Source organism: Amphibalanus amphitrite, unplaced genomic scaffold (genome assembly GCF_019059575.1).
Source record: "Amphibalanus amphitrite isolate SeventyFive unplaced genomic scaffold, NRLGWU_Aamphi_draft 001917F_arrow, whole genome shotgun sequence".
Lineage (NCBI taxonomy): Eukaryota > Metazoa > Arthropoda > Thecostraca > Balanomorpha > Balanidae > Amphibalanus > Amphibalanus amphitrite.
The window spans coordinates 50,905-72,053 of record NW_024883410.1 but is presented as its reverse complement, the minus strand read 5'-3'; the positions used below and the strand labels follow the sequence as shown (position 1 = coordinate 72,053).

The window sequence follows — 21,149 nt, the reverse complement described above, 5'->3', positions numbered from 1 at the left end:
CGTACCCATACGTTTTTTTACGGCATGCCACCCGATGTAACGGAAGGTTACGACCCTCGTTCGGAGTGCGCATGAAAGAACTGTTTTCAATAGCTGACATAGCATTGCGTAACGTTCGTCGTACCTGGGCTGCGCCCCCTCCACCGTGGAAAAGTGTCAGTCCACAGGTGGATCTTTCGCTGTCTGCAGTTCCAAAGGGCAAGTTGCTGCCTGCAGAGGCACGAGTCCGAGCCTTGGAACACCTTGCCTCTTACGATGGTTTTATTCCTGTATTCACAGACGGCTCTAAAACACCTGAGGGAGCGGGCTGTTCTTTCGTCGCTGGCGACGATACCCGTTCATTTTCGTTGCCATCTTTCGCCTCGGTGTTTTCATCGGAACTTGTTGCCATCGAGAAGGCTTTGTGTTTTATTGAGGTATCGGACGGACCTTTTTACTTGATTTTATCGGACTCCCTAAGCAGCCTGTTGGCCCTACGGAGTTTTAATCCAGCCGACCCGATCGTTCAAGACATTTTAGCTCGGCTTCAGTCAGTAGAACAATCGGGTAAATCTGTTCAGTTCTGCTGGATTCCCAGTCACGTTGGCGTTCATGGCAATGAGCTGGCAGACGCGGCTGCAAGGCGTGCTGCTGCAGCACCCTGCACTCGTCGGTTGCCATTGCCGGCGCGTGATTTTTACCCTGCTGTACGATCTTTTATTCTAACGGAGTGGCAGGCAGAGTGGCGCCTGCGTGGAGGCAGGAAGCTCCGAGAGGTGAAGCCGACTCTGGAGCATTGGAGGTCTTGCTCGCAAGACAACAGGTCAAACGAAGTGATTTTATGCAGGCTCCGCATCGGTCATACGTATGCGACGCATGGCCACCTTCTCCGCGGAGATGAGCAGCCCGTTTGCGGCGGGTGCGCCGTGCCTCTCACCGTCGCCCACGTGCTTTTATCTTGTCAACGCTTGGAACCGGACCGGACTCGCTACCTGGGCCGCATCGCTCCGGATATCACCGTCCGCCACTTGCTGGGTGACGAGTCACCCTGGGTTTTATCTGGCAACATCTTTTCCTTTATCCGTTCAATCAAATTCCAAGTAATCTACTCGATCTGATACCAAACCAACTAGTCCATACGTCTATTCTAATCTAGTCCTTACGCCTAGTCAGCTGTCTTTTACGATACGCTTGGAGTATTTTACCCTTCTTTGCTCTTTTTAACCAGCTTTTAGGCTTTTTTAAGCCTTTTATTACGTCGGTTTTCTTGTGACACACTTGCTTTACTTGTATATAGTTATGGGCGCAAAATGACCTTGTAGTCGGCGCGCCCTTAAGCCCCAATAAACAAACAAACAAGGAACAGAAAGCCTGCTATTATTGCATTTGTAATGATAGGAAATATTTGACAACACATTCGGAGCAGATGCTTTGCTGGCTGACGATCGCTGTTTTCATTTATTCTTCCTTCCACTGCCAGGCGGTCTGTAATATGTTTGATGTGCCGTTTGGCCGCCCTGATGACCTTGTGACGCGGTGTGCCGGGCAGCACGCGGATCTGGCAGCGGTGGTTATGCAGGAGGGCATCGCTCACGTCTGCCTGGTCACCTCCTGTATGACCATTGTGAGAGCCAAAATCGACCAGTCCATCCCCAGGAAACGTAAGGGGCACACCTCGCAGCACGAGAAGGTGAGGCGTACCGCGTGTGTGAAGTAACTGGTGGCTAAGTGTGAGTTAGTCAGGTTACTTAGGGGACCCCTTGTCGCAGCGTTGGTGTGCTTCCAATGCTGCCTGCCAGTTCGTCGTTTTACTTTTCCTGCAGGCTGCAGTGTCGATGTTCGATCATGTCGTTTTACGGTTTTAACCCTATTAGTGGCAGGCTCCTGGTTAAATGGCATGGACGTTGACATGATACATTTGATCTCAAGTTTTTGGTCGAACATTGTCATTTTACTGCATTCAACTTCATGCTACGGGAACACGCGTGCTATCATATCTCGAGGTAAAATGCCAGCTCCTCATATCTCGTTATCCCCGGTGGCGAGTTTGGTGGCGCTGGTATCAGCGGCCAATGCATGAAGTGTGCCTTACCATTCTCGACACCAGGTGTCGCCTATGGTGGTGATTAGTGCACGGTGTGCGGGAGGCTGGTGGCTGATGCTACTAAGCATTGATTTGATATGATATTCCTTTGCTAACGATGTCTATTAAACCATGTAAAAATGATTGTGTTTTGGCGGACGTCATTTGGGCATGCAAAAGTACTTAAAAATAATTTTGATGAAAGCGTTGTTTTCGTCGCAGAGGCGTAATTAAATTGATTGTTTATAGCTAGGTCGGATCTACATCAATGACCACGCTGTCTGGCGTTCGATCCCCAGGGCCTGCAGAGGTTTTTCGAGACGGTGATGCAGGCGGTGCTGCGTCACGTGCGGCTGGACGTGGTGAAGTGCGTGCTGATCGCCAGTCCCGGCTTCGTCAAGGACCAGTTCGCCGAGTACATGTGGCAGACGGCGTTCAAGACGGACAACAAACAGCTGCTGGAGAGCAAGGGCAAGTTTCTGCTGGTACACGCCTCGTCCGGCTTCAAACACTCGCTCAAAGGTCAGTCATATAGCGGGGTCGGTGTGCAACATCTGTTGATGGGTGGGCATCTGGTGCCGTCATAGAGCGATTTTTATCCGTATTGTGCCTGAACGGTGTACAGAACCAGGATATGTACGAAGGATGAGTGCTTTATCAATATTTCCGACCCAATCCAGCCTCTGGGATCGCTATTTCTTAAATGGTAAAATTCCGCGATTTATATGTGAAGTACTCTAAATCTAACTTACTATTCCAACAAAATCCGTCTGTGAGTTTGTGTGTCCGCACATCGTGTAGTGGGTTCAATTGACCTCGCCCACAGGGCAGACGGTATGTCGTAGGAAGTTGAAATTTGCACACCTTCTAGGTGACAGAGCGGGTCAACGCCTTTTCTAGGTTCCGACTCGCTGGGGTACACGGTTCGCGCGTGGGGCGCGCCGGAAGAACGCCAATGAAATTTTGATCGGTTCGTAGATCTTCATTGAGAGCCGGGGTCGACAAACTTTGTGGACTAAATGCATGCCGATCGTTGGCGGGTGCCTCGCATTGGCGGATCGGCAAGTTATTAATTTGAATGAAAAGTGGCGAAAAAATGTGTTGATTTTCGTTCGATGGAAACAGTTTGTGATACGAGTATACAAATGCACCGAGTTTGCCGCAATGCGTCACTTTGATGACAAGGCGCCATTTTTGCCGCAACTCGCGCAGTTTTGTCAAATATGGTCCGATGTGGGTGCAATTTGGTGCATAGATGCATGCTCAATCACCGGATGAAAATGCGCCGCGTTTGTCGCAATGCACCACGGTTGTAACAAAGCACCATTTCCGACAAATACGATTAGGGGTTATGTAATAGCAAGAATTGGAGCAGGGCTAGAAGCACTTTTAAAGTCTGATTGGACTTATTGTAGTCCAATTATTCCGTCACCTGACATGACCCAGTCATAGGTAGTGGTAGTTACTAGTTATACGGGTATTGTATTGTATTGTATTTACGATCATGGGCGATCCACACATGGCGTGGCGATTACTGCCCAGTAATCGCCACGCAAAGATGGGTAGTGGTAGAAGGTAGGGGTAGGGGTACGGGGACCCGCAGTTGCTTCTGTACACGAACCCCAACTCTAGCCGTCTATCCTGTCCAGTAACAACCGATAGCATTGATATCGACTGCCGGTCCCTGTGCAAGAACAGCTGAGGTTTTCTGTGCGTGCCCTCTGACAGCTTATCGTTGTTCCCTGTGAGGGTGCTGGGACAATTTACGCAGGGTCGCTGTACAGTAGCAACTGCTGGTCCCCGTACGTGTAGTGGTAGTGGTAGTGGTAGTGGTAGTGGTAGTGGTAGTGGTAGTGGTAGTGGTAGGCGTAGTGGTAGTGGTAGGCGTAGTGGTAGTGGTAGGCGTAGTGGTAGTGGTAGGGGTAGGGGTAGTAGTAGGGGTAGGGGTAGTAGAGGGGTAGGGGTAGTAGTAGGGGTAGGGGTAGTAGTAGGGGTAGTGGTAGGGTTAGGAGTATGGGTAATAGTATTGGTAGGGGTAGGGGTAGTGGTAGTGGTAGATGTAGTGGTAGGGGTAGGGGTAGGGGTAGTAGTAGGGGTAGTGGTAGGAGTAGTGGTAGGGGTAGTGGTAGAGGTAGGGGTAGTGGTAGGGGTAGGGGTAGTGGTAGGGGTAGTGGTGGAGGCAAAAGTAGACCAGTGGCCCGGGCTGATCCCATCGGACGAGAGGTGACCTATGTGAACTGGCCTGACCCAAAGTGACCGGGACTGACCCCTTTGGCCCGTCTTGACCCCGTATCAGCCAAATTTCATCCAACAAAGGCCTCAGAACAGTTCTTTTTTAAATTCTCTTCACATTTCCGTCCATATCTATGCTTCTAGCCAACACATCGATTTGAAACGCACACCATTCGAAAGCAAATTGGCTGGTGCCGCAATTTTTTCCTACCACGCAGCAAAGCAAGTGGCGCAGCCGCTTGTCTAACTTACTATTTGAGATCGTCTGTTTGTCTGTCTTTCTGTCTGTCCGCACTTGGTCTCCCCAATATATTGCAGTGCGCAGTTTTGGTGAAATTTTCGCTGACATGGGGTCAGTTATCGGCGCGTGGAGGTCAAACGGTTGCGAGGAGGTGGCTGAAACTTGCGCACCGCGTAGACGACGCTTCGGGCGTGTGCCTTTGCTGGGTCTGCAGTCGGTGGGGTGCACGGTTTGCGCGTGGCGGGCGCCGGAAGAACGCCAATGAAATTTTGATCGGTTCGTAGATCTTCATTGAGAGCCGGGGTCGACAAACTTTGTGGCCTAAATGCATGCCGATCGGCGGCGAGTGCCTCGCATTGGCGGATCGGCAAGTTATTAATTTGAATGAAAAGTGGCGAAAAAAATGTGTTGATTTTCGTTGAATGGCAACAGTTTGTGATAGGATTTTACAAATGCACCGCGTTTGCCGCAATGCGTCACATTGGTCACAGGGCGTCATTTTTGCCGCAAAGCGCACAGTTTTGTCAAACATGGTCCGATATGGGTGCAATTTGGTGCCAAGATGCATGCTCAATCGCCGGGCGAAAATGCGCCGCGTTTGTCGCAATGCGCCACATATGCCACAAAGCGCCATTTCCGACAAATACGATTAAGCGTAATGGAATGGCACGAATAGGGGCAGGGCTGGGAACACTTTATGTCTGATATTTTAGTACTGATTGGATCCAATTATTCTGTGACCTGACATGACCCGGCGGTGTTGGTAGGGGTAGGGGTAGTAGTAGGGGTAGTGGTAGGGGTAGGGTAGGGGTAGGGGTAGTGGTAGGAGTAGTAGTAGGGGTAGTGGTAGGGGTAGTAGTAGTGGTAGGGGTAGTAGTAGGGGTAGTAGTAGGGGTAGTGGTAGGGGTAGTAGTAGGGGTAGTGGTAGGGGTAGCAGTAGTGGTAGTGGTAGGGGTAGATGTAGTGGTAGGGGTAGTGGTAGGGGTAGTGGTAGGGGTAGTGGTAGTGGTAGGGGTAGTGGTAGGGGTAGTGGTAGGGTAGGGGTAGTGGTAGGGGTAGGGGTAGTGGTGGTCGGTGGAGACAAAAGCAGAATAGTGGCCCGGGCTGATCCCAGCGGACGAGAGGTGACCTATGTGACCTGGCCTGACCCAAAGTGACCGGGGCTGACCCCTTTGACCCGTCTTGACCCCGTATCACCCAAATTTCATCCAACAACGCCCTCAGAACAGTTCTTTTTTAAATTCTCTTCACATTTCCGTTCATATCTATGCTTCTAGACGACACATCGACATGAATCAAACACCATTCGAAAGCAAATTGGCTGGTGCCGCAATTTTTCCTACCACGCAGCAAAGCAAGTGGCGCAGCCGCTTGTCTATATTACTATTTGTGGTGACGTAGTTTCTGTCTATTACGAAGGTCGCGACATGGTGCTACGTAGCGCGGGTTACAGGTCACACCGTTGCACCTACCGCGCTGAAGTTTGCGCAACTCATAGAACAAGGATGGACAACGTGCCTTTGATGGGTCTCAGCTCGATCGGATCGATAGCGAAGCGAGCGCGTGGCGCGTGCCCAAAAAGTGCAAATTCGCGTCATAGACTTTACATGTATTAATCGGCTGGCAAAAACGGGCGAAAACAGCCAAATTTGCCCGACACGGGTCCGGTCCCGGTGCAATATCTCGGTAACCGTGGGCCCGACCGGTACGGGGAAAACAGCATCATGTAGAGAATCGAACGGGCTATCGAATGGTGTGCGGTGCAGGGGTTGGCACGCGCCACGTGCACCGGGGAGGACACTTTGTTTTGAAAAATGGACGTTTTGGACGGATTTTGGAATTTATATTAAGTTCAGGTGATCGTCAGACGGAATGAGTTGAAACAGCGCCTATTAGCAATAGAAATGTACCGTCTCTCATGGAAAAATTGTGAAAAGCTTATTGATCAAAAACAATGTGGAAAAAATCGCTGAATTAAGTGGTATTTGTCCAAAATGTGCCACTAAATAATTACACGGATTTTGCTGCTTTACCTGATACGTTTGACAATTGAAAATGCTATCATTGGAAAGAGCATTCAATTCTCTCCAAGATCCAATCATCACGTTTGCATGACAAGCAACAGTATTCTTAAAAATATAAATGTTTCAAACCTCTGCAAAACGATTTTTAGTGAAAATTATCTACGCCTTTAATTTGTCATAAAACTACGCGCCTAAATTATAAAGCACATTTGACAGATTCTGAAGTGGAAAGCATGCTAATCAGACACGGGCACCTCGATGCGGTGGATATTTTTCCCAAACCAAAACGTTTAGCCGTCAAAAAGCAATCGACCGAAATGGATAGGTAACCCAACCGACACAAGAACAACCAAACACCCGTCAATAGAAAATACCCCTTTCGCGTTGCGGAGCACGCGGGTCACCCTAGTTTTGCACTCTTTGGTAATATTTCTGCATATATGTTGTATAGAATGTCATTGCTTTGCAGTTTTATGCTATTGACCAGGGTTGTGCTTGACTCATGAGTCGAGTCAGAAATTTGACTCAACTCTGACTCAAATGAGTCAGATTTGAGTCAAGTCGGATAAAATGTTGAGCTGTTGAGTTGAGTCAGAGTTGAGTCGGACAAAAACATTAAGGTGTTGAGTTGAGTCAGAGTTGAGTCAGTAAAATAACTTTTGACATTGAGTTGAGTCAAAAGCATTTAGGAACATGAGTCAGCTGACTCAGCTTTCTAGAAACAATATATAGCATAAGTTTTTCATCCTCCCCCCGCTTAATAACTTAGGCCTGGCCCTGCTGCCAGATTTTTTCACCCCCCCCCCCCCCCGCTCAACAACTTTTTTATCTGAGTCAATTTTGAGTCAACACATTTGACTCAACAAAAAATTTGAGTCAAGTTTGAGTCACCTCATATTTTCATTGAGCCGCTTGAGTCATGAGTCGAGTCAAGGGAAAAAAAATCAGCTCCTTGTTTGAGTCAGAGTTGAGTCAGGTCATTCTGAAGTTGAATGATGAGTCGAGTCGGCAAATTTTTTTGAGTCGAGCACAACCCTGCTATTGACCGGATTTTTTTTTAATAGCGCTGTACAGACATAGCATTGCTAACACGCCAATGCCAGTCACATCTGAAACGATTGCTCAAACATACGGCTTACCGTCTTTCCATTTTTTCTCTTTTGGTTAGATTCAGAATCCTTTCAAATTGCAATATCTGGTAGTCACATTCCGACGAGCTGTATGATATGGGATCTAACAGGTTCCATCATGAGGTGGCTCCTAATGGACGACGTCGTCACTGAAACGGCCTAATGCATGGCAAACATTCTGACCCATGCATTTCGCAGTCTTATCGCGCGGTCTATACCGTGTCGGGAGTGAATTAAAAAGGAGTTACAGCTTTGTACTCATGCGGTAGTGGTGTTACTTATTCATCCTCGCCGTGTATTTTCTGAGGACTTTTGCGGATTGCTAGGGTGATCCACTTCATTATGTGTTATATTCATTAATAAGACGCTGCACAGCGATTTCGGGGTCTATCTGACATCATGGCGTGATTAATTCCCGTCTTCACCGTTGAATTGTCTGTACCGGGAAACGTCCGGCACTGTGTGAAGACAGACTCACTAAACTGACAGTGCGGTTTGAGTTGAGCGAAGTTGAAAATTAACCGATCGTAACGCCGGAGTTTGTACATGTATAGAAAGGGGAGGACTGGTGGTGTATAGTGTTGGCGTAGATGGCTTTGAGAGGGTGGGTGCCGTGACGATCTCTGCTCTCTTCCCTCGCTTCTGCCTTTAAGTTAAGTTTAATTGATAATCTGTAGCTGAAGATGTTCGTGATTTGTTGTGTTAAGTTTCACCACGCCACGCCTAATACTCATGCCGGGACTGTTACTAAACGATTTAATGAGTAAAAATATCTGCATAAGAACCAGCTGAAGTTATACAAACGTCCAAGAGATAGAATTGTGATATTGCGACGAGGTGGTGAGCACTGTCGTCTGTTTTTCGTTTAGAACAGTCTCTGATCTGCGTACCAGGGTGGTCTCAAAGCCAGGGCTGTACCGTAATTATTTTAATGCTATGCTAATGTGATAGCGGAGCCGAGTGAAACTTTACGTTTGCGTCATCCTGGTATTCCCTGTATTGTTAGAGTAAAATGCTCCACTTCATATTTTGATTCTCCAAAGTTTGCAGATACGCTGATGCAAGATTTCCGGGAACTCAGATTTGTTATTTTCCCCCCATAGAAAACACAATTCTGACAGCTTTGTTTTTTTTTTTAAAGAAAAACGCAATTTTAGCGAAGAGTGTTTTTAACTATTGAACACAAACCTTCAGTTATTATTGTCCCGATCTGGTGGACTTCGCTGTTTAGAATGATCTTGCAGCTTTTTTAGTGGCATACTTTAGTGCTGTATGTCAGAAAGCCTGATATGGTACTAAATAATGGCTACATCAATATGACTAGCCTCAATGGCGTGTGGTATGGGTTGGTCCGGACATCATTATTTGGCGCTCACTGGGGACCAATATTGGCTGGCAGCCCCCCTAGTGTAGCACACGTTTACCAGTAATTGCTGGCATTATCGCCTCACCACTGTTTCACTTCTACTAGCGATGTTGTTGTGTGATGCTATATTATATATATATTATATTATATGCAAGGCTATAATATATATAGCCTTGCATATAATATATATAATATATATATATATTATATTATATATTATATTATATGCAAGGCTCATGATGACAGCCGGCTATGGACATTGGCCCATAGCGGATGATTATAGGTCACTCGGGTAAATACATGCGTCCAATGCCCATTGCGCCTCATATACTTATCTTTTCGACTACAGCAAATTGAGCTGTTGCTCGCTGTCTGTCATTATGTAATACAACATCATGCAATGTGGTGTACAGTTTGCCGATGACCCATTAGCAATACTCACAACACCCTGAAGCCTAACCACCGAAGTCCACTCGCCGAAGTCCCTCACGTCTGTGTGAAATTTTCTTTGAGCGTGCTCTGCCCTGTTCCCTGGGTCGCCGGATACCTAGCCTACTCATTCCGCGTGGTCCGTCCCCCGCCCGGCGCCGTATGGGCCGCGCCCCTGCCGGCCTGACCCATTCAGTCGGCTAAGTGGGCGCCGGCTCTGACGCCACTGGACACGTGGGAGTCGCCGGCTGGCGACACGCCGCACCAAGTGGCCTCTTTTGGCGCAGCTGAGACGAACGTCGTCACGTCCGCCTCAATGGGGAGTCATTTCATCCCAGCCTTTTAGAGCTTGTGACGCTTTGTGTGCTTGTCTTTCAGCGCCAGAGACGTGTAAATGTTTTTTTTTTTACATGCCGACCCCGTAGCCTATTTGGCCTTCGGCGCTCTTTTTTGTTCTTTTTCATGCATTTTATCAGCACTGAGCGAGCTTCATAATATTGTAGGATGGAAATAGTACCTAATCGTAAAAAAACAAGTTCAGCCTGAAAGTTCCAAGAAGTTTGCCCAAAATCTGGATTATATTTTCGAAAAATTGAGATATGAAGATCGTGTTTGTGAGCTCTATGAAATGTAAAGCTTCGTTATACCTATGCAAAAGCAGGCAAATGTCTATAATAGATGAGCAGCGTAGTGCAACAACGCATTGTTAAACAAATTGCAAACTGCTTTAGTGGCCAATGAAATGATGGTGCAAAATGATGTGGCAACATTTCCATCTGTTGCTAATGAATACAGAATCATCCTGTAGTTTAACGAGCTGCTTTTGACGCTCATTGAAGGAAGTTATTTTTTTACTGCGTTATTAATTTTGATAAGGAAAGTTGTTTATGTTTGCATAGAATTCCGTTCAAATACATCGTCCAAGGCGTTACCGTGGCTTACCGAAACGCAATGCATTTTCTGGTGAACCACCATTCAATTTGAAATTGTGTGGCCAATGGCATTTGCGCTTAATCTGCAATACAGCAGCGTCAATTTAATACCTAATTACAGGGGAGAACATGATAGGTCTACAGCAGCGTAGTGTAGGCTAAACACTTCCGAGTTTTACGATGTTGCAAAAACATGCATCGTCGCCTGATGCGTTGTCAAGTTTTCGATGGTCGCGCGTCCCTGGTATGTTGACTGTGCCACAGCCACGTTCAGTCCTCTAGCAGGCGTGGGCAGACTTCTGCCTCTCTGGCCACTGGGCAGTCACTTGTTGACGGGCGGGACCGGCGGCCGTGTGCGGTGTTTTTTGCAGCGTATGTGCCTCGCCATCGGCCCGGTAACGGTAATTGGACACCGATGACACCCCGTACTTGTTTGTCAGACGGTAGGCGCTTGGTGTTTGGCAGGTGGTGGTAGGTTCCCTGGCGTATCGTAACTGAAGGCCGACAATGAGTATTGACTGAAGGTGGCTAGCGCTGTAAAGCGGTTATGTGATCGCGAACTGACCTGACCGGACCGGACCGGACCTGACCTGACCTGACCGGACCTGACCTGCCCCGCCCCCAGAGGTGCTACAGGACCCGGCCGTCACCGCGCGGCTCTCCGACACTAAGGCAGCTGACCTGACCGGACCGGACCGTACCTGACCGGACCTGACCCGACCTTACCTGTCCACAGAGGTGCTCCAGGACCCGGCCGTCACCGCGCGGCTCTCCGACACTAAGGCAGCCGGCGAGGTGAAGGCTCTGGAGCAGTTCTACCGCACGCTTCAGGACGACCCGGCCAAGGCCTACTACGGCTACAAGCACGTACAAATGGCTAACGAGGCGCAGGCCATCGAGACGCTGCTCTGCTCCGACAAACTGTTCAGGTGGGTGCGGCGGCGAGATGGGACTGCCGGCTCGGGCGTGTGCTGTCTGTCTGTCCTTGTGTGAGGGGATCGTTTGTCCGTGTCTGTCCGTCTTAACTGCTTCGTTCGTTTGTAACCTGGCCTGTCTGTCTGTGTTAGTCTTTCTATTATCCCGTGCCCCGTTGGGGTCTGCCGAGCAACGCGCCCTGCTGGGGGGCAATTTGCCCCCCCCCCTAAGATCTCGAGAACCACGCAACATAGCGACAAGCGGCCAACAGCGTTGGATAGCGCCAACAGGGAACTACCTTGTGACCCAATTTCATTGACCTAGGTCAAACCGATGGCGTCACAGGTCAGGTCAAATGTCGAATTTTCACCGTTTACAGGCATTTCAAGAAATGCGTTGTAAAATCGAGTAAAATGCATTTCATTGAAAATCATCGATGGGGCATTGTTCGTCAAACACATATTTTGCTGTTTTAGGTCACTGATACCAGGTCAGGTCACAGGTCAGGTCACTGAGGGTCACAATATGAAAATATCATGTGATACATGTTTTATGGTCCATTTTATGTCAAATGCGATTATGTGGGTCAGGTAGTTTTTGGGGTCAGTTTAGATTATGTTCTGGTGAAGGTCAAGGTCAGGTCAAATGAGGTCAAATTTCAAAGCTGATATTTTTGCATAAAATGGCTATCGATTCGATGCAGCTCTTCACGGGGAGTTCAATGGTGGTCTTTGTTTTGCGCTACGTGCTCTAGAATTGCCAAAAATTGAGTTCAAAAATTTGACGTCACCAATTTTGAACAGTTTTTTTTTTTTCGCTATAACTTGGCCAAAAAAAAGAGGTATCGATCTAAAATTGGTATGTGGATAGAAGAGCGCAGGGACTATCACATATGTTCCGGTTTTTACGAAATTCAAAAAACTTTTGGGATTTGTTTGCGTTTTTTTTCTAAAAAAATCAATATTTTGAATTTTCAGGGGTCAAAATCCAAAAAAATTTGAAAATCCGAGATAGCTGTTTTGTAGCGCCGTCTTTCTTCTACATGACCATATAAAGAACGTTGAAATTGCTAAGTAACTGTAGCTTTGGTGAGCGTTTCAAGATTTCATGTTTTTTGCTCATTTTTGCTCGAACATGACCTCAGTTTGACCTCAATAACTCCTGACCTAAGGTGACCTAAGACTTGAAATTGTGTGTGGAGGTGTCAAATTGATGCCCGGTAAGGTAATGAAAATTTGGCGGCGCGCAGCGCCGCCGTTTTCTTACTATTCAGGAAAAACCACAGGGGGAAAGTGCCTCCCCCCCCCCCCAGCGGGGCGAGGGTTATGTTTTCTTCTTCTGCTGTTTCCGTCAGTCTACTGATAGCATTACGCTATGGTAGCTGAAACTAAACAGCTCACTTCCGGTGGTAGCGTTAAACCGCCCCGACTTTCCGTGGTTCCTGGGCCAGTAGGAGTAGCAATTTATCCAGCCTGAATGTTTTATTTGAGTTCCGGCCCAAACTTATCAGCGTCGGCGGAAGATGAATGTATTCATTACTGCTTGATCTAAGTGACATTTAAAGATTAGTCCGCACACTGTTATTCAGAGTAAAGCTTCATTCTTGACATATGATGGAACGGCCCAGTGAAATGTTAGCCAACAGGGCTATTTTTCCATCCCCGAGCACCATCTCTGTCTAAATATGTTTAGCTATGTTAGCTATGCATTACTGCTGGTGATTGTAGGGTTATTATGTAGCTGCGGGGCACCAACGCCCTAGCCGTTGTATTTGATGGTGAATCTAACTCATCGTATATTGACACAAATGTTAACCATCTGGGGATTTGGATTTATGTCAAATCAAAGTCTGAATTGGTACTTCGTCCATAATTTTTCCATAATTGGGTGTGTTTTTTATGAAAATTGGTTTTGCTCTAGTCTCTATCCTATAATATTATCCTTTTAATGCCACCTTTCGGCTTCCCGCTTCTGTATTGCAGCTCGAGCTGCGTCCTAAATCGCGTGCATTTAAAGTCCTATCCCGATTGCCGACTGCCGCTCTGTCAAGAAATCGATTCTTGTCGTGTCGAGTCGAGTCGAGTCGAGTTGAGTCAACTGCGACACTTGCCGTGACTCCCAAACTCCTAAGTTAGCGCCAGTGGCTATCAGCGAAGTCGAAAACTCTGCCTCTTAACAGTGTCAACTTATCCAAGTAACATGATCTTCTCGGCTAACTTTGGTCGCCACTGTTCTCAGTCGCCAGCCGCTGGCTTGTTTTTCTTCTCCCTTTCTCGAATTACTTGAAATGGCCAAAACGCCAAACTTAAATGGAACCCATTGGTGGCTGAAGGGACCCAAGCCGTTCTTTGAAGACATATATTTACGGTGAAGTGGAGCTCAATTTTCACTGAAATACTGTGTACCGAGATTGCTTTGTGTTTCTTGTTTTGTTCGAAAGTTATCGCTACTTCAGTTTACCTTTCAGCTACCGTAGACTCATGTCGAAAGTAAATGCGTGCTGTGCTACCAACGGATTACAATAAAAAATCACATGCGAAATCTATTTTTAATGCTGATTTATTTTCTCATTTATCCGTGGTAATTGTCACAGGTTTTACCTGCAGTGTTTATTTACTTTAAAGTTTATGTTTCTTAGTGATAGAAGAGCTGGCCGGTGATGTAAACACTATTGATAGGACTGATCTCAGTCTCAGTTACGACCAAAGTCTGACAAAACATATCACCACTTGGCCGTGCGAGTGGACTTTGCCTTCGCTCTGACCATCGATCGTTGCATCAAGGATGCCACACGCTCTGAAACTCGTTCCACCGGGTCAGCGTAGCGTGTTACGTGTCGGTCAGGGGACCTGTTGAAGTCGGGAACTGACACTGTCTACCTGTCTTCCTGTCCCGTCAGTCCATTTGGACGGCAGTTCTGAGGAGACCCAATTTATGAGATACTATAGCGCTCGTACGTTGTTCAGGCCTATAGTCACATTTTACGAGCATCATGATTGGATGGTAAGCTCGACTGCACTGGTGAAATACGACCGTGTAAATGTCGTATCGCTACCATACAGGCCGTGCTCTAACTCGAGGAATAACGTTCAGCGCCTGGTCTTGAACGTAATAACGCGAAACGCTGAAGCTCATGATGTGTCAAAGTCTGACATCGATGCCGGAACATTCATGCCCCTATAGTGAGGCGCGAGGCGAACGATGTAAGGTTGTTAACAGTAAGCTTTATGCATCACCAAGGCCCTCAGTCGTGAAGGGGTTGAAATATAGTGCCGTACAAATGGAACCCTTCTAGTTTGGTCGATTGCCGTCCTGCAGTGCTGTGCACTATACAGTATACACTATACAGCATATATCACATTGTGCTTCTAACGTCTTTGCTGGGTGATATAGTGCCTTAGCGAAGTTTAACCATCAATAATAGGCATGCTAACGGCAAGCTCAATGCCCGGTCTTAAACTCAATGCCCCACCTTCATAGCATCGTATTCATTCACCTTTACCGCAGTTTTGTTATGATAATATTCCTCAGGACTTTCCATTGAGGCGGCTGTGAATGCCACATGCAAAACACGTGCGGTGAAAGACGCGGGCTCTGAAACTTTGCGTGGTACCCATGTTTCGATCCTAAGACTAGGTTTTCTTGGGTGCCTGCTTCATGAATTGCAAATGGATTTACTGATCCTGCACGGAACTGCCATACAGTGACGACGCAAACAGGGATGAAGAGGATCGCAATAAGATGTCAACATTTCGGACACCATTTGTTCACATAACATATTTTTTCGTCTCTCGACTTACATCGTATTGTATCAATAGATCCATTTGTTTTCGCCTTCCTTGTCATGGCCGCAAAATGACCCCAGTAATCGGCGCGCCCTAACGCTCCAATAAACAAACAAACGGCTTCCTTGTGGTGAGTATCCATTTCCGTGTGTAGCTGTTATCTTTCCCGCTTTTGTAATCATCCTTCTGTGAGCGTTGTGGACAGCAATTACCATCGGCAATGAACCTAGGTCCGCCCCCCCCCCCCCCCGAGACCCGGGGAGACGACCGTCGGCTGAGGAATTGGGAGTGATGACTTCTGATCGCCCATCTCATCAGTGTGCTTGTGTGTCGTGGACTCGTGGCCCTCGTCCGTTCTCCGTCACGAGCTGGGGGACCGCGCTGTATGGATCTGCGCGTGAAATGTGGCCTGGAGCGCTGGAGCGGATGCTTCTGCTATTGTGGAGAAGAATGTCTCTGACATTGTCATTGAGCGTTGACTGACAGCAATATTTGAAAGAAAATGCAATGACAATTAGATAAAGCCGTAATTATAAATCAGAATGATAAGCAATAAAAATGTGCACCAGTGCTTGAGAGTGCCGACTTTTGTTAGATACAACTTAGCTTCAATAAGATATTTGCTGAATTAGCTGTTTGGACGTTGTGCTCATAAGTAATCGTGGGCAGTGCTGTCAGTCCACGTTTTTCAAACTACTCTAACGACAGCCCACGCCGTGCCCTTTGATTCCCTCGCCAAAGCTGCCTACCTCCGAGAGTGTCGCGCTATGTTGTCAGCACGGTCAGCGTTTTATTTTCGTCACAGTCCCGCAGCATCCTGCAGGCTCGTTAGGCTTAGTCTCTCTCATTCAATCTCGGTTGGTGTGGCGCGTTGGTGTGGCGTCATATGGGCGTGGGCAGACTCTGGGTGATGGGTACGGGGTGAATCATCGCCTATGGGTGTATGTATGTATGTATGTATTGACACCAAAAGCCTTCCACATATGGCGTGGCGATTACGGCTTGGGTGGGGGGTGGGGGGAGTTCAGCGGGTCTAGCGGGTCATGGGATTTACGGACTGTGGATGGTGAAGAGGAAGACACGACGGGTCTGTCGTGGCTTGGGTGACCGCCAATTGCCGGCGTTGGTAGTGGCTGCTACTGCTTGCCAATGTCACCGCCACCCGCTTGCACTGCCGCCGAGGCCTCTCCACCGCTCCACCCCTCCCGCCGCCGAGCCCCCCCCCCCCCCCCCGCCGCCTGACCGCGGTCCCGACGTCCATACCTATTGTGACGGCGGTAGTGGTCAGCGTGCGTAGTACACAGATCGTTATGTGTGCCTCTGTTGTGCTGGAGTGGCCGGGCGCTCTATTCAGACTGCGGTCCTGGGTGGGCGCGAGGCCGGTGTGGTAGGCGGATCGATCAAGCATCACTCGATCAGCTCCGCGGTCCAATTGCCGTAAACCACAAATTGTCATCATCGTCATCAAGAAGCTGCACCCTTTGAAAATCAATTCGAAGGAAGACACACATTTGGCAGGATGAATACCAAATACCGGTATTTCGGAAAGTTCAGAGCTTGGCACAACTGCGGTAACGAGGTCATAATGCACATTTGCTCTGACTCAGTCATGAAAAATCCCACTTTTAGGTAATGGTGCGCTTCCGCTAGGAATATTTTGACATCTTCGGAAAAGCATTGTCGTATTCATGCCCAACGAAATTACGATTTCAGAACAATGGCGACTGGTTACGGCGTATGCCTAGTATTACATATGATTGAATCTGGTCATCATGCAAAAGGTGTCCCTGGAGAGAAAGGACCCTGCCTGGTCGAGCGAAACAACATTCTACCGTCGTGCTGGACGGCTGGATAGAATTAGTTGTTCTAAGTTACTTATGTGTTCATAGAATCGACCCTCTAGCTACACAAATCTTGTTAATGCTTCTATACTCCACGTGGTTCTTTTCCTCTTCCTAATTATCTTTTTTTAGTTTTGATGACTTCAATTGCGACATTTTCTGTGGACAATTATCATTATTTACCATGGGTATGATGTCCAGCGAATCCTTGACAAAAGTCAGGGCTCAGTGTCTAGATCGATGACTGTCTCTGAAAAGTCCATTACGAGCTGCGTGACAGCCGCGAATGACTTAATTAATCATACCCTTACTTCACTGGCCCCGTAAGTGGTCTTGACGAACGGAAAATTACAGCCTTGTCGCCCAGGTATTATCGTTTAATAGTACGAATGTGGTTACAAATGTAGAAACGTTAACGTTACGACAGGTCCAAGGTCCATGTGTCATTGGTGTGCTGGATACGTTTGGAGCCTGAATGAGCCTATGAGCCCCCACCCTATGAGCCTGAATAAGACTTTGTGACCTGCAATTTAAGAGGTGAGCGACACCAAAGTGGAGGAGATTGAACTTTGAACCATGAACATTTATTGGGCACGGGCAGTACTTATTCGGGTATATTGATACATATAAGTTTTTCATGGAAACACATTTACTTCAGAATATCGAAACGATGTGAAACTATAATATAATCGCAACTTGGGCTTCCATTTCTCCCGCAACCGAGTTGTCTTACTCTGGCCCTTTTGCTCAGCACTGGAGCTGTCGTTGCCAGCATCTGACCTGTCCCGATCTGGCGACCCGTTACTGCAGGCTACACAGTGCACATTTTCAGTTCAATATCATCGTCCACGACCCAATTGCCCGTTCATACCTATATGTCGGCGCAGTAAAAGATGGCCATTGGCCATTGGAGTTGCAGTGTGTATGTTATCAGTGTTATCACTGTTTTCCAGTACCTTGGGCGCAAAATGACCTTGGTAGTCGACGCGCCCTAAAGCCCCAATTAGCAAACAAGTTTTCCAGTATCTGGAGTATTTTTATTGCACCTTTACTGCATGTGCTTAAGTTTTATTGTTTTATTTTTCACTGATGTCTGTATTTTCAGGTCGCTGGACCTGGCAGAAAGGAAGAAATACGTCGCGCTGGTGGACAGCGTAAAGGAGTACAACGGCGATGTCAAAATATTCTCCAGCCTCCACATTTCCGGAGAACGTGAGTAAAATCGATGGACTATAACAAGTTAACAAGCGTGTTACTTCGTCGCGATTTTCGTCCTCACCTGAGGTGCAGTGCTTGGTTTCCAATAGCTGAAACACCGTAGTGCTTTACATCGATGCTGAATGGTTAAAAGCCCATCTATGCAGGCAAAGGTAACCAAGGCATGGCTGTCGCGACTTTTTTGCGGGGGGAGCTCTGTTGGTGCTGTGACACTGCAATTTTGTGTAATTAAGAAATGAACAAACAACTTTGTTTGCAAAACATCAATGCATTTGAATGAGTCAGTATGTCATTGCTGAAATTTTATTCGATGTTGACCGTCCGTCCGCGGAACGGACATTTACCCAAATGGTCGGCTTTCAACACATTTTCCTTATAGACGCTGAATTTGTCCCCATGCACGCGAGCAACTGACCTTTACTGGGCGTTATTACGACTGCCCGCCATGTATTCACCGTGCTGCTGTGCTCTGTGTGGTGGTCCACAGCGGTGTACCCCATTCAGGCGTTTGTTCAGACTTATGAATGCGCCCGCTCCATTCGGAAACGGTCTTGTTGACCGTGTGCCCCGTGCTGTCCCCGTAATGACCTCTGCGACCTTTGAAGCGCTGCAGCGCTGTTACGCCGTGGTCCTCCTTTCACAGAGCTGGAACAGCTGACTGGTATCGCCGCCATTCTGCGGTACCCCATGCCGGAGATCGAGTCGGATGACGACCCCTCGGACGACGACAGCGACTAGTGATCTCCTGACAGGGTAGGGTACCCTTTGGACGAGAAGAGTGACCCATGCGGCAGGGTGGGTCATCCTGGACAGAGACAGGGACTAGCGACACGGCGCTAGCGCTCAGTGCCTCTGTTCTGTGGGGACCTGGGGAAGATCACCGTGAAATGGACCTCTGCCTTGTTGGTGAATGACGAAGCCGCCGGGTGATCTGACCTACCATTGGTCGCTGATCTGTATCAGAGACAGACTGTGCGGAGCTGTTCGTCCGGCGGACCGGCTGTAGGTATACCTCTACACGGTCGGAACTGTACCTTGACCATCAGTTTCGCCGTCGAGCAAGTCCGCTCAGCTCAAAGTGAGAATTTCTGAGGCCGTAGTCTCGGAAACGGCTGGGGCAGCGGCTGTGACGGCCCCGCGGTAGGACCGTGCCTATAAAGGATCGATGCTACGGTCGGTCCATGCGCTGTGTATTTCTTATCACGGCCCCCGCTACTTGCAACGTGTTTCGCGGATCGGTCGATGTTTGTTAATTTATTCAGATTGACAGCTTTACTGTCAGATTTTGTGGTACGGGCCTCCTGCTGGTGCCCGACATTGTTTCGGTTTTAAAGACGATATTTTTGTCGGTCACTACCTGACTTGCTGACAGCAGAGTTCGATGGTTCGCCGGCATATGATCGCGATTGTATTGTATCGTTCGACAGCGGCGACCATTAATCCTCGCTGCTGACAGCAGACCTTCAAATCCATCTACAGTCCCATTAGAAAATTGCAAAGCCACCACATAAGCTCAGTTGTAATCCTGACCGGACAGGTGCCTAGTGCTGAGATCTGGGGCGGGTTTTTACCCGTTCCGCCCCAGCCGCCCTCAGCCCACACTACCAGTCTGTCCCGCCGTTCGACTCATTAGACTAATGGGTGGCGACGTCGGCCGCGTTGGCTGAGCTGTCCCACTCGGTCGGGGCACGGCAGCTGTCCGCGGCCCGCCCACCTGTCTACACGCCCTTATAAACAGCCTCTCGCCGGATTAACCCCGGCACGGGCATCCATTCAGCCGTCTTCTGCCCGGCTGTGTGCCAATTTATCGGACAGACCGTGACACAGCACACGCCCGGGGTGTCAGTGTGCAGACGGGGATAACACGGCCGGATGCTGTGCTGTGTCTGGCCGCTTGAGCCTCATGGAGGCTGTAAAGCAGCCGTGTGCTGCCAAACCGGCGATACAGCGTGGTGTTCAGTCTCCTGTGGCGAAACTGTTGACTGCTCGGCTGTGCTGAGGCTGAGCGCTACGCGCAGATAATCGCTTACTGTTCAGTTATGGAGGCTGCCATATGATGCTGCCCAGCCGTAAGGCGTTCGAGCTCTGACCTTGCTCGTGCCTATTATGTTAACTGGAAACACACATAGTCACGTGCTGAAGCGTACAGAGTGTGAGGGCTTTCCGTCTCGCTGAGGGCTCTGACAGCGCATATCAGCGTACCGTGAAGCCGCTGTCATCTCGGCCCGACGCGATCGGTTCCTGCGCCTCTGTGATAAGGCTCGGAAGCAGCTTTCACCCGCCAGTCTGTTCTTAGTGACCACAGCCGCCGCCGAGACAGGCAAGGGTTTTGCTCGATCGCACCGGTCGTGTGTGTGTGCTGTGTGGTGGCAAACGTCCGTCGACAGACGCCTCAGCTCTTCTGGGTTCCGAATAGCTGAGGTGACTGCGTGTGTGCTATTTGTTCGCGCTCAGCAGGTGCAGTGTAGGATGGGGTTACACAAGGGACGTATTTAAACCATGCGGTCAAGGCTTGGGGTGGCTGAATCTAATTATTCGTCTGTTTGGACGCGAATGTTGGAATATTGGCTGTTGTATGGCCGATGCTTTGTGATTGTTTCGTTTACATGGGTATGCTTGTAATAAAACCCGCGATAGTTGCCCGTATGTTTATGGATTCATCGTTCCAGTGCTCGTTTTCTATTGGGGGTCGAGCTTCAATTGGTCTCCAGGGGTCGATGTAACAGACATGGTACTGAACCGCCCGCATGCACCGGGCACCATAACGGCTTTCGTTCGACGGAGTCCTTATCAGAAATGCGGGCCAAAAGCCTTACGAACGGTGACGGATAGTATTACAATTTACATTTTTGGGCTCCCTATCGCATTGGGGTGGCAAAATGTGCGAATGCTGTTTTGAAATAGGTATATGCACTTCACCATATTTAGCTAGCTCAATATGCGGCAAGTCGGAAAGCGACTCATTGCTCTTTTA

General features: G+C 48.4%; 1 protein-coding gene across 1 annotated transcript in view; it reads left to right on the top strand.

Moving 5' to 3' along the window:
• LOC122375776 (protein pelota-like) overlaps nucleotides 1-20,814 on the top strand; it is a 29,890-nt gene extending 9,076 nt beyond the window's left edge. Inside the window, exons 5-9 of the mRNA XM_043355275.1 lie at nucleotides 1,529-1,669; nucleotides 2,362-2,584; nucleotides 11,153-11,345; nucleotides 18,063-18,169; nucleotides 18,819-20,814. Coding sequence (XP_043211210.1) covers nucleotides 1,529-1,669; nucleotides 2,362-2,584; nucleotides 11,153-11,345; nucleotides 18,063-18,169; nucleotides 18,819-18,913 — 759 coding nt within the window. The 3' untranslated portion in view covers nucleotides 18,914-20,814. The remainder of the gene's footprint in view (nucleotides 1-1,528; nucleotides 1,670-2,361; nucleotides 2,585-11,152; nucleotides 11,346-18,062; nucleotides 18,170-18,818) is intronic.
• The last annotated feature ends 335 nt before the right edge of the window (nucleotides 20,815-21,149 follow it).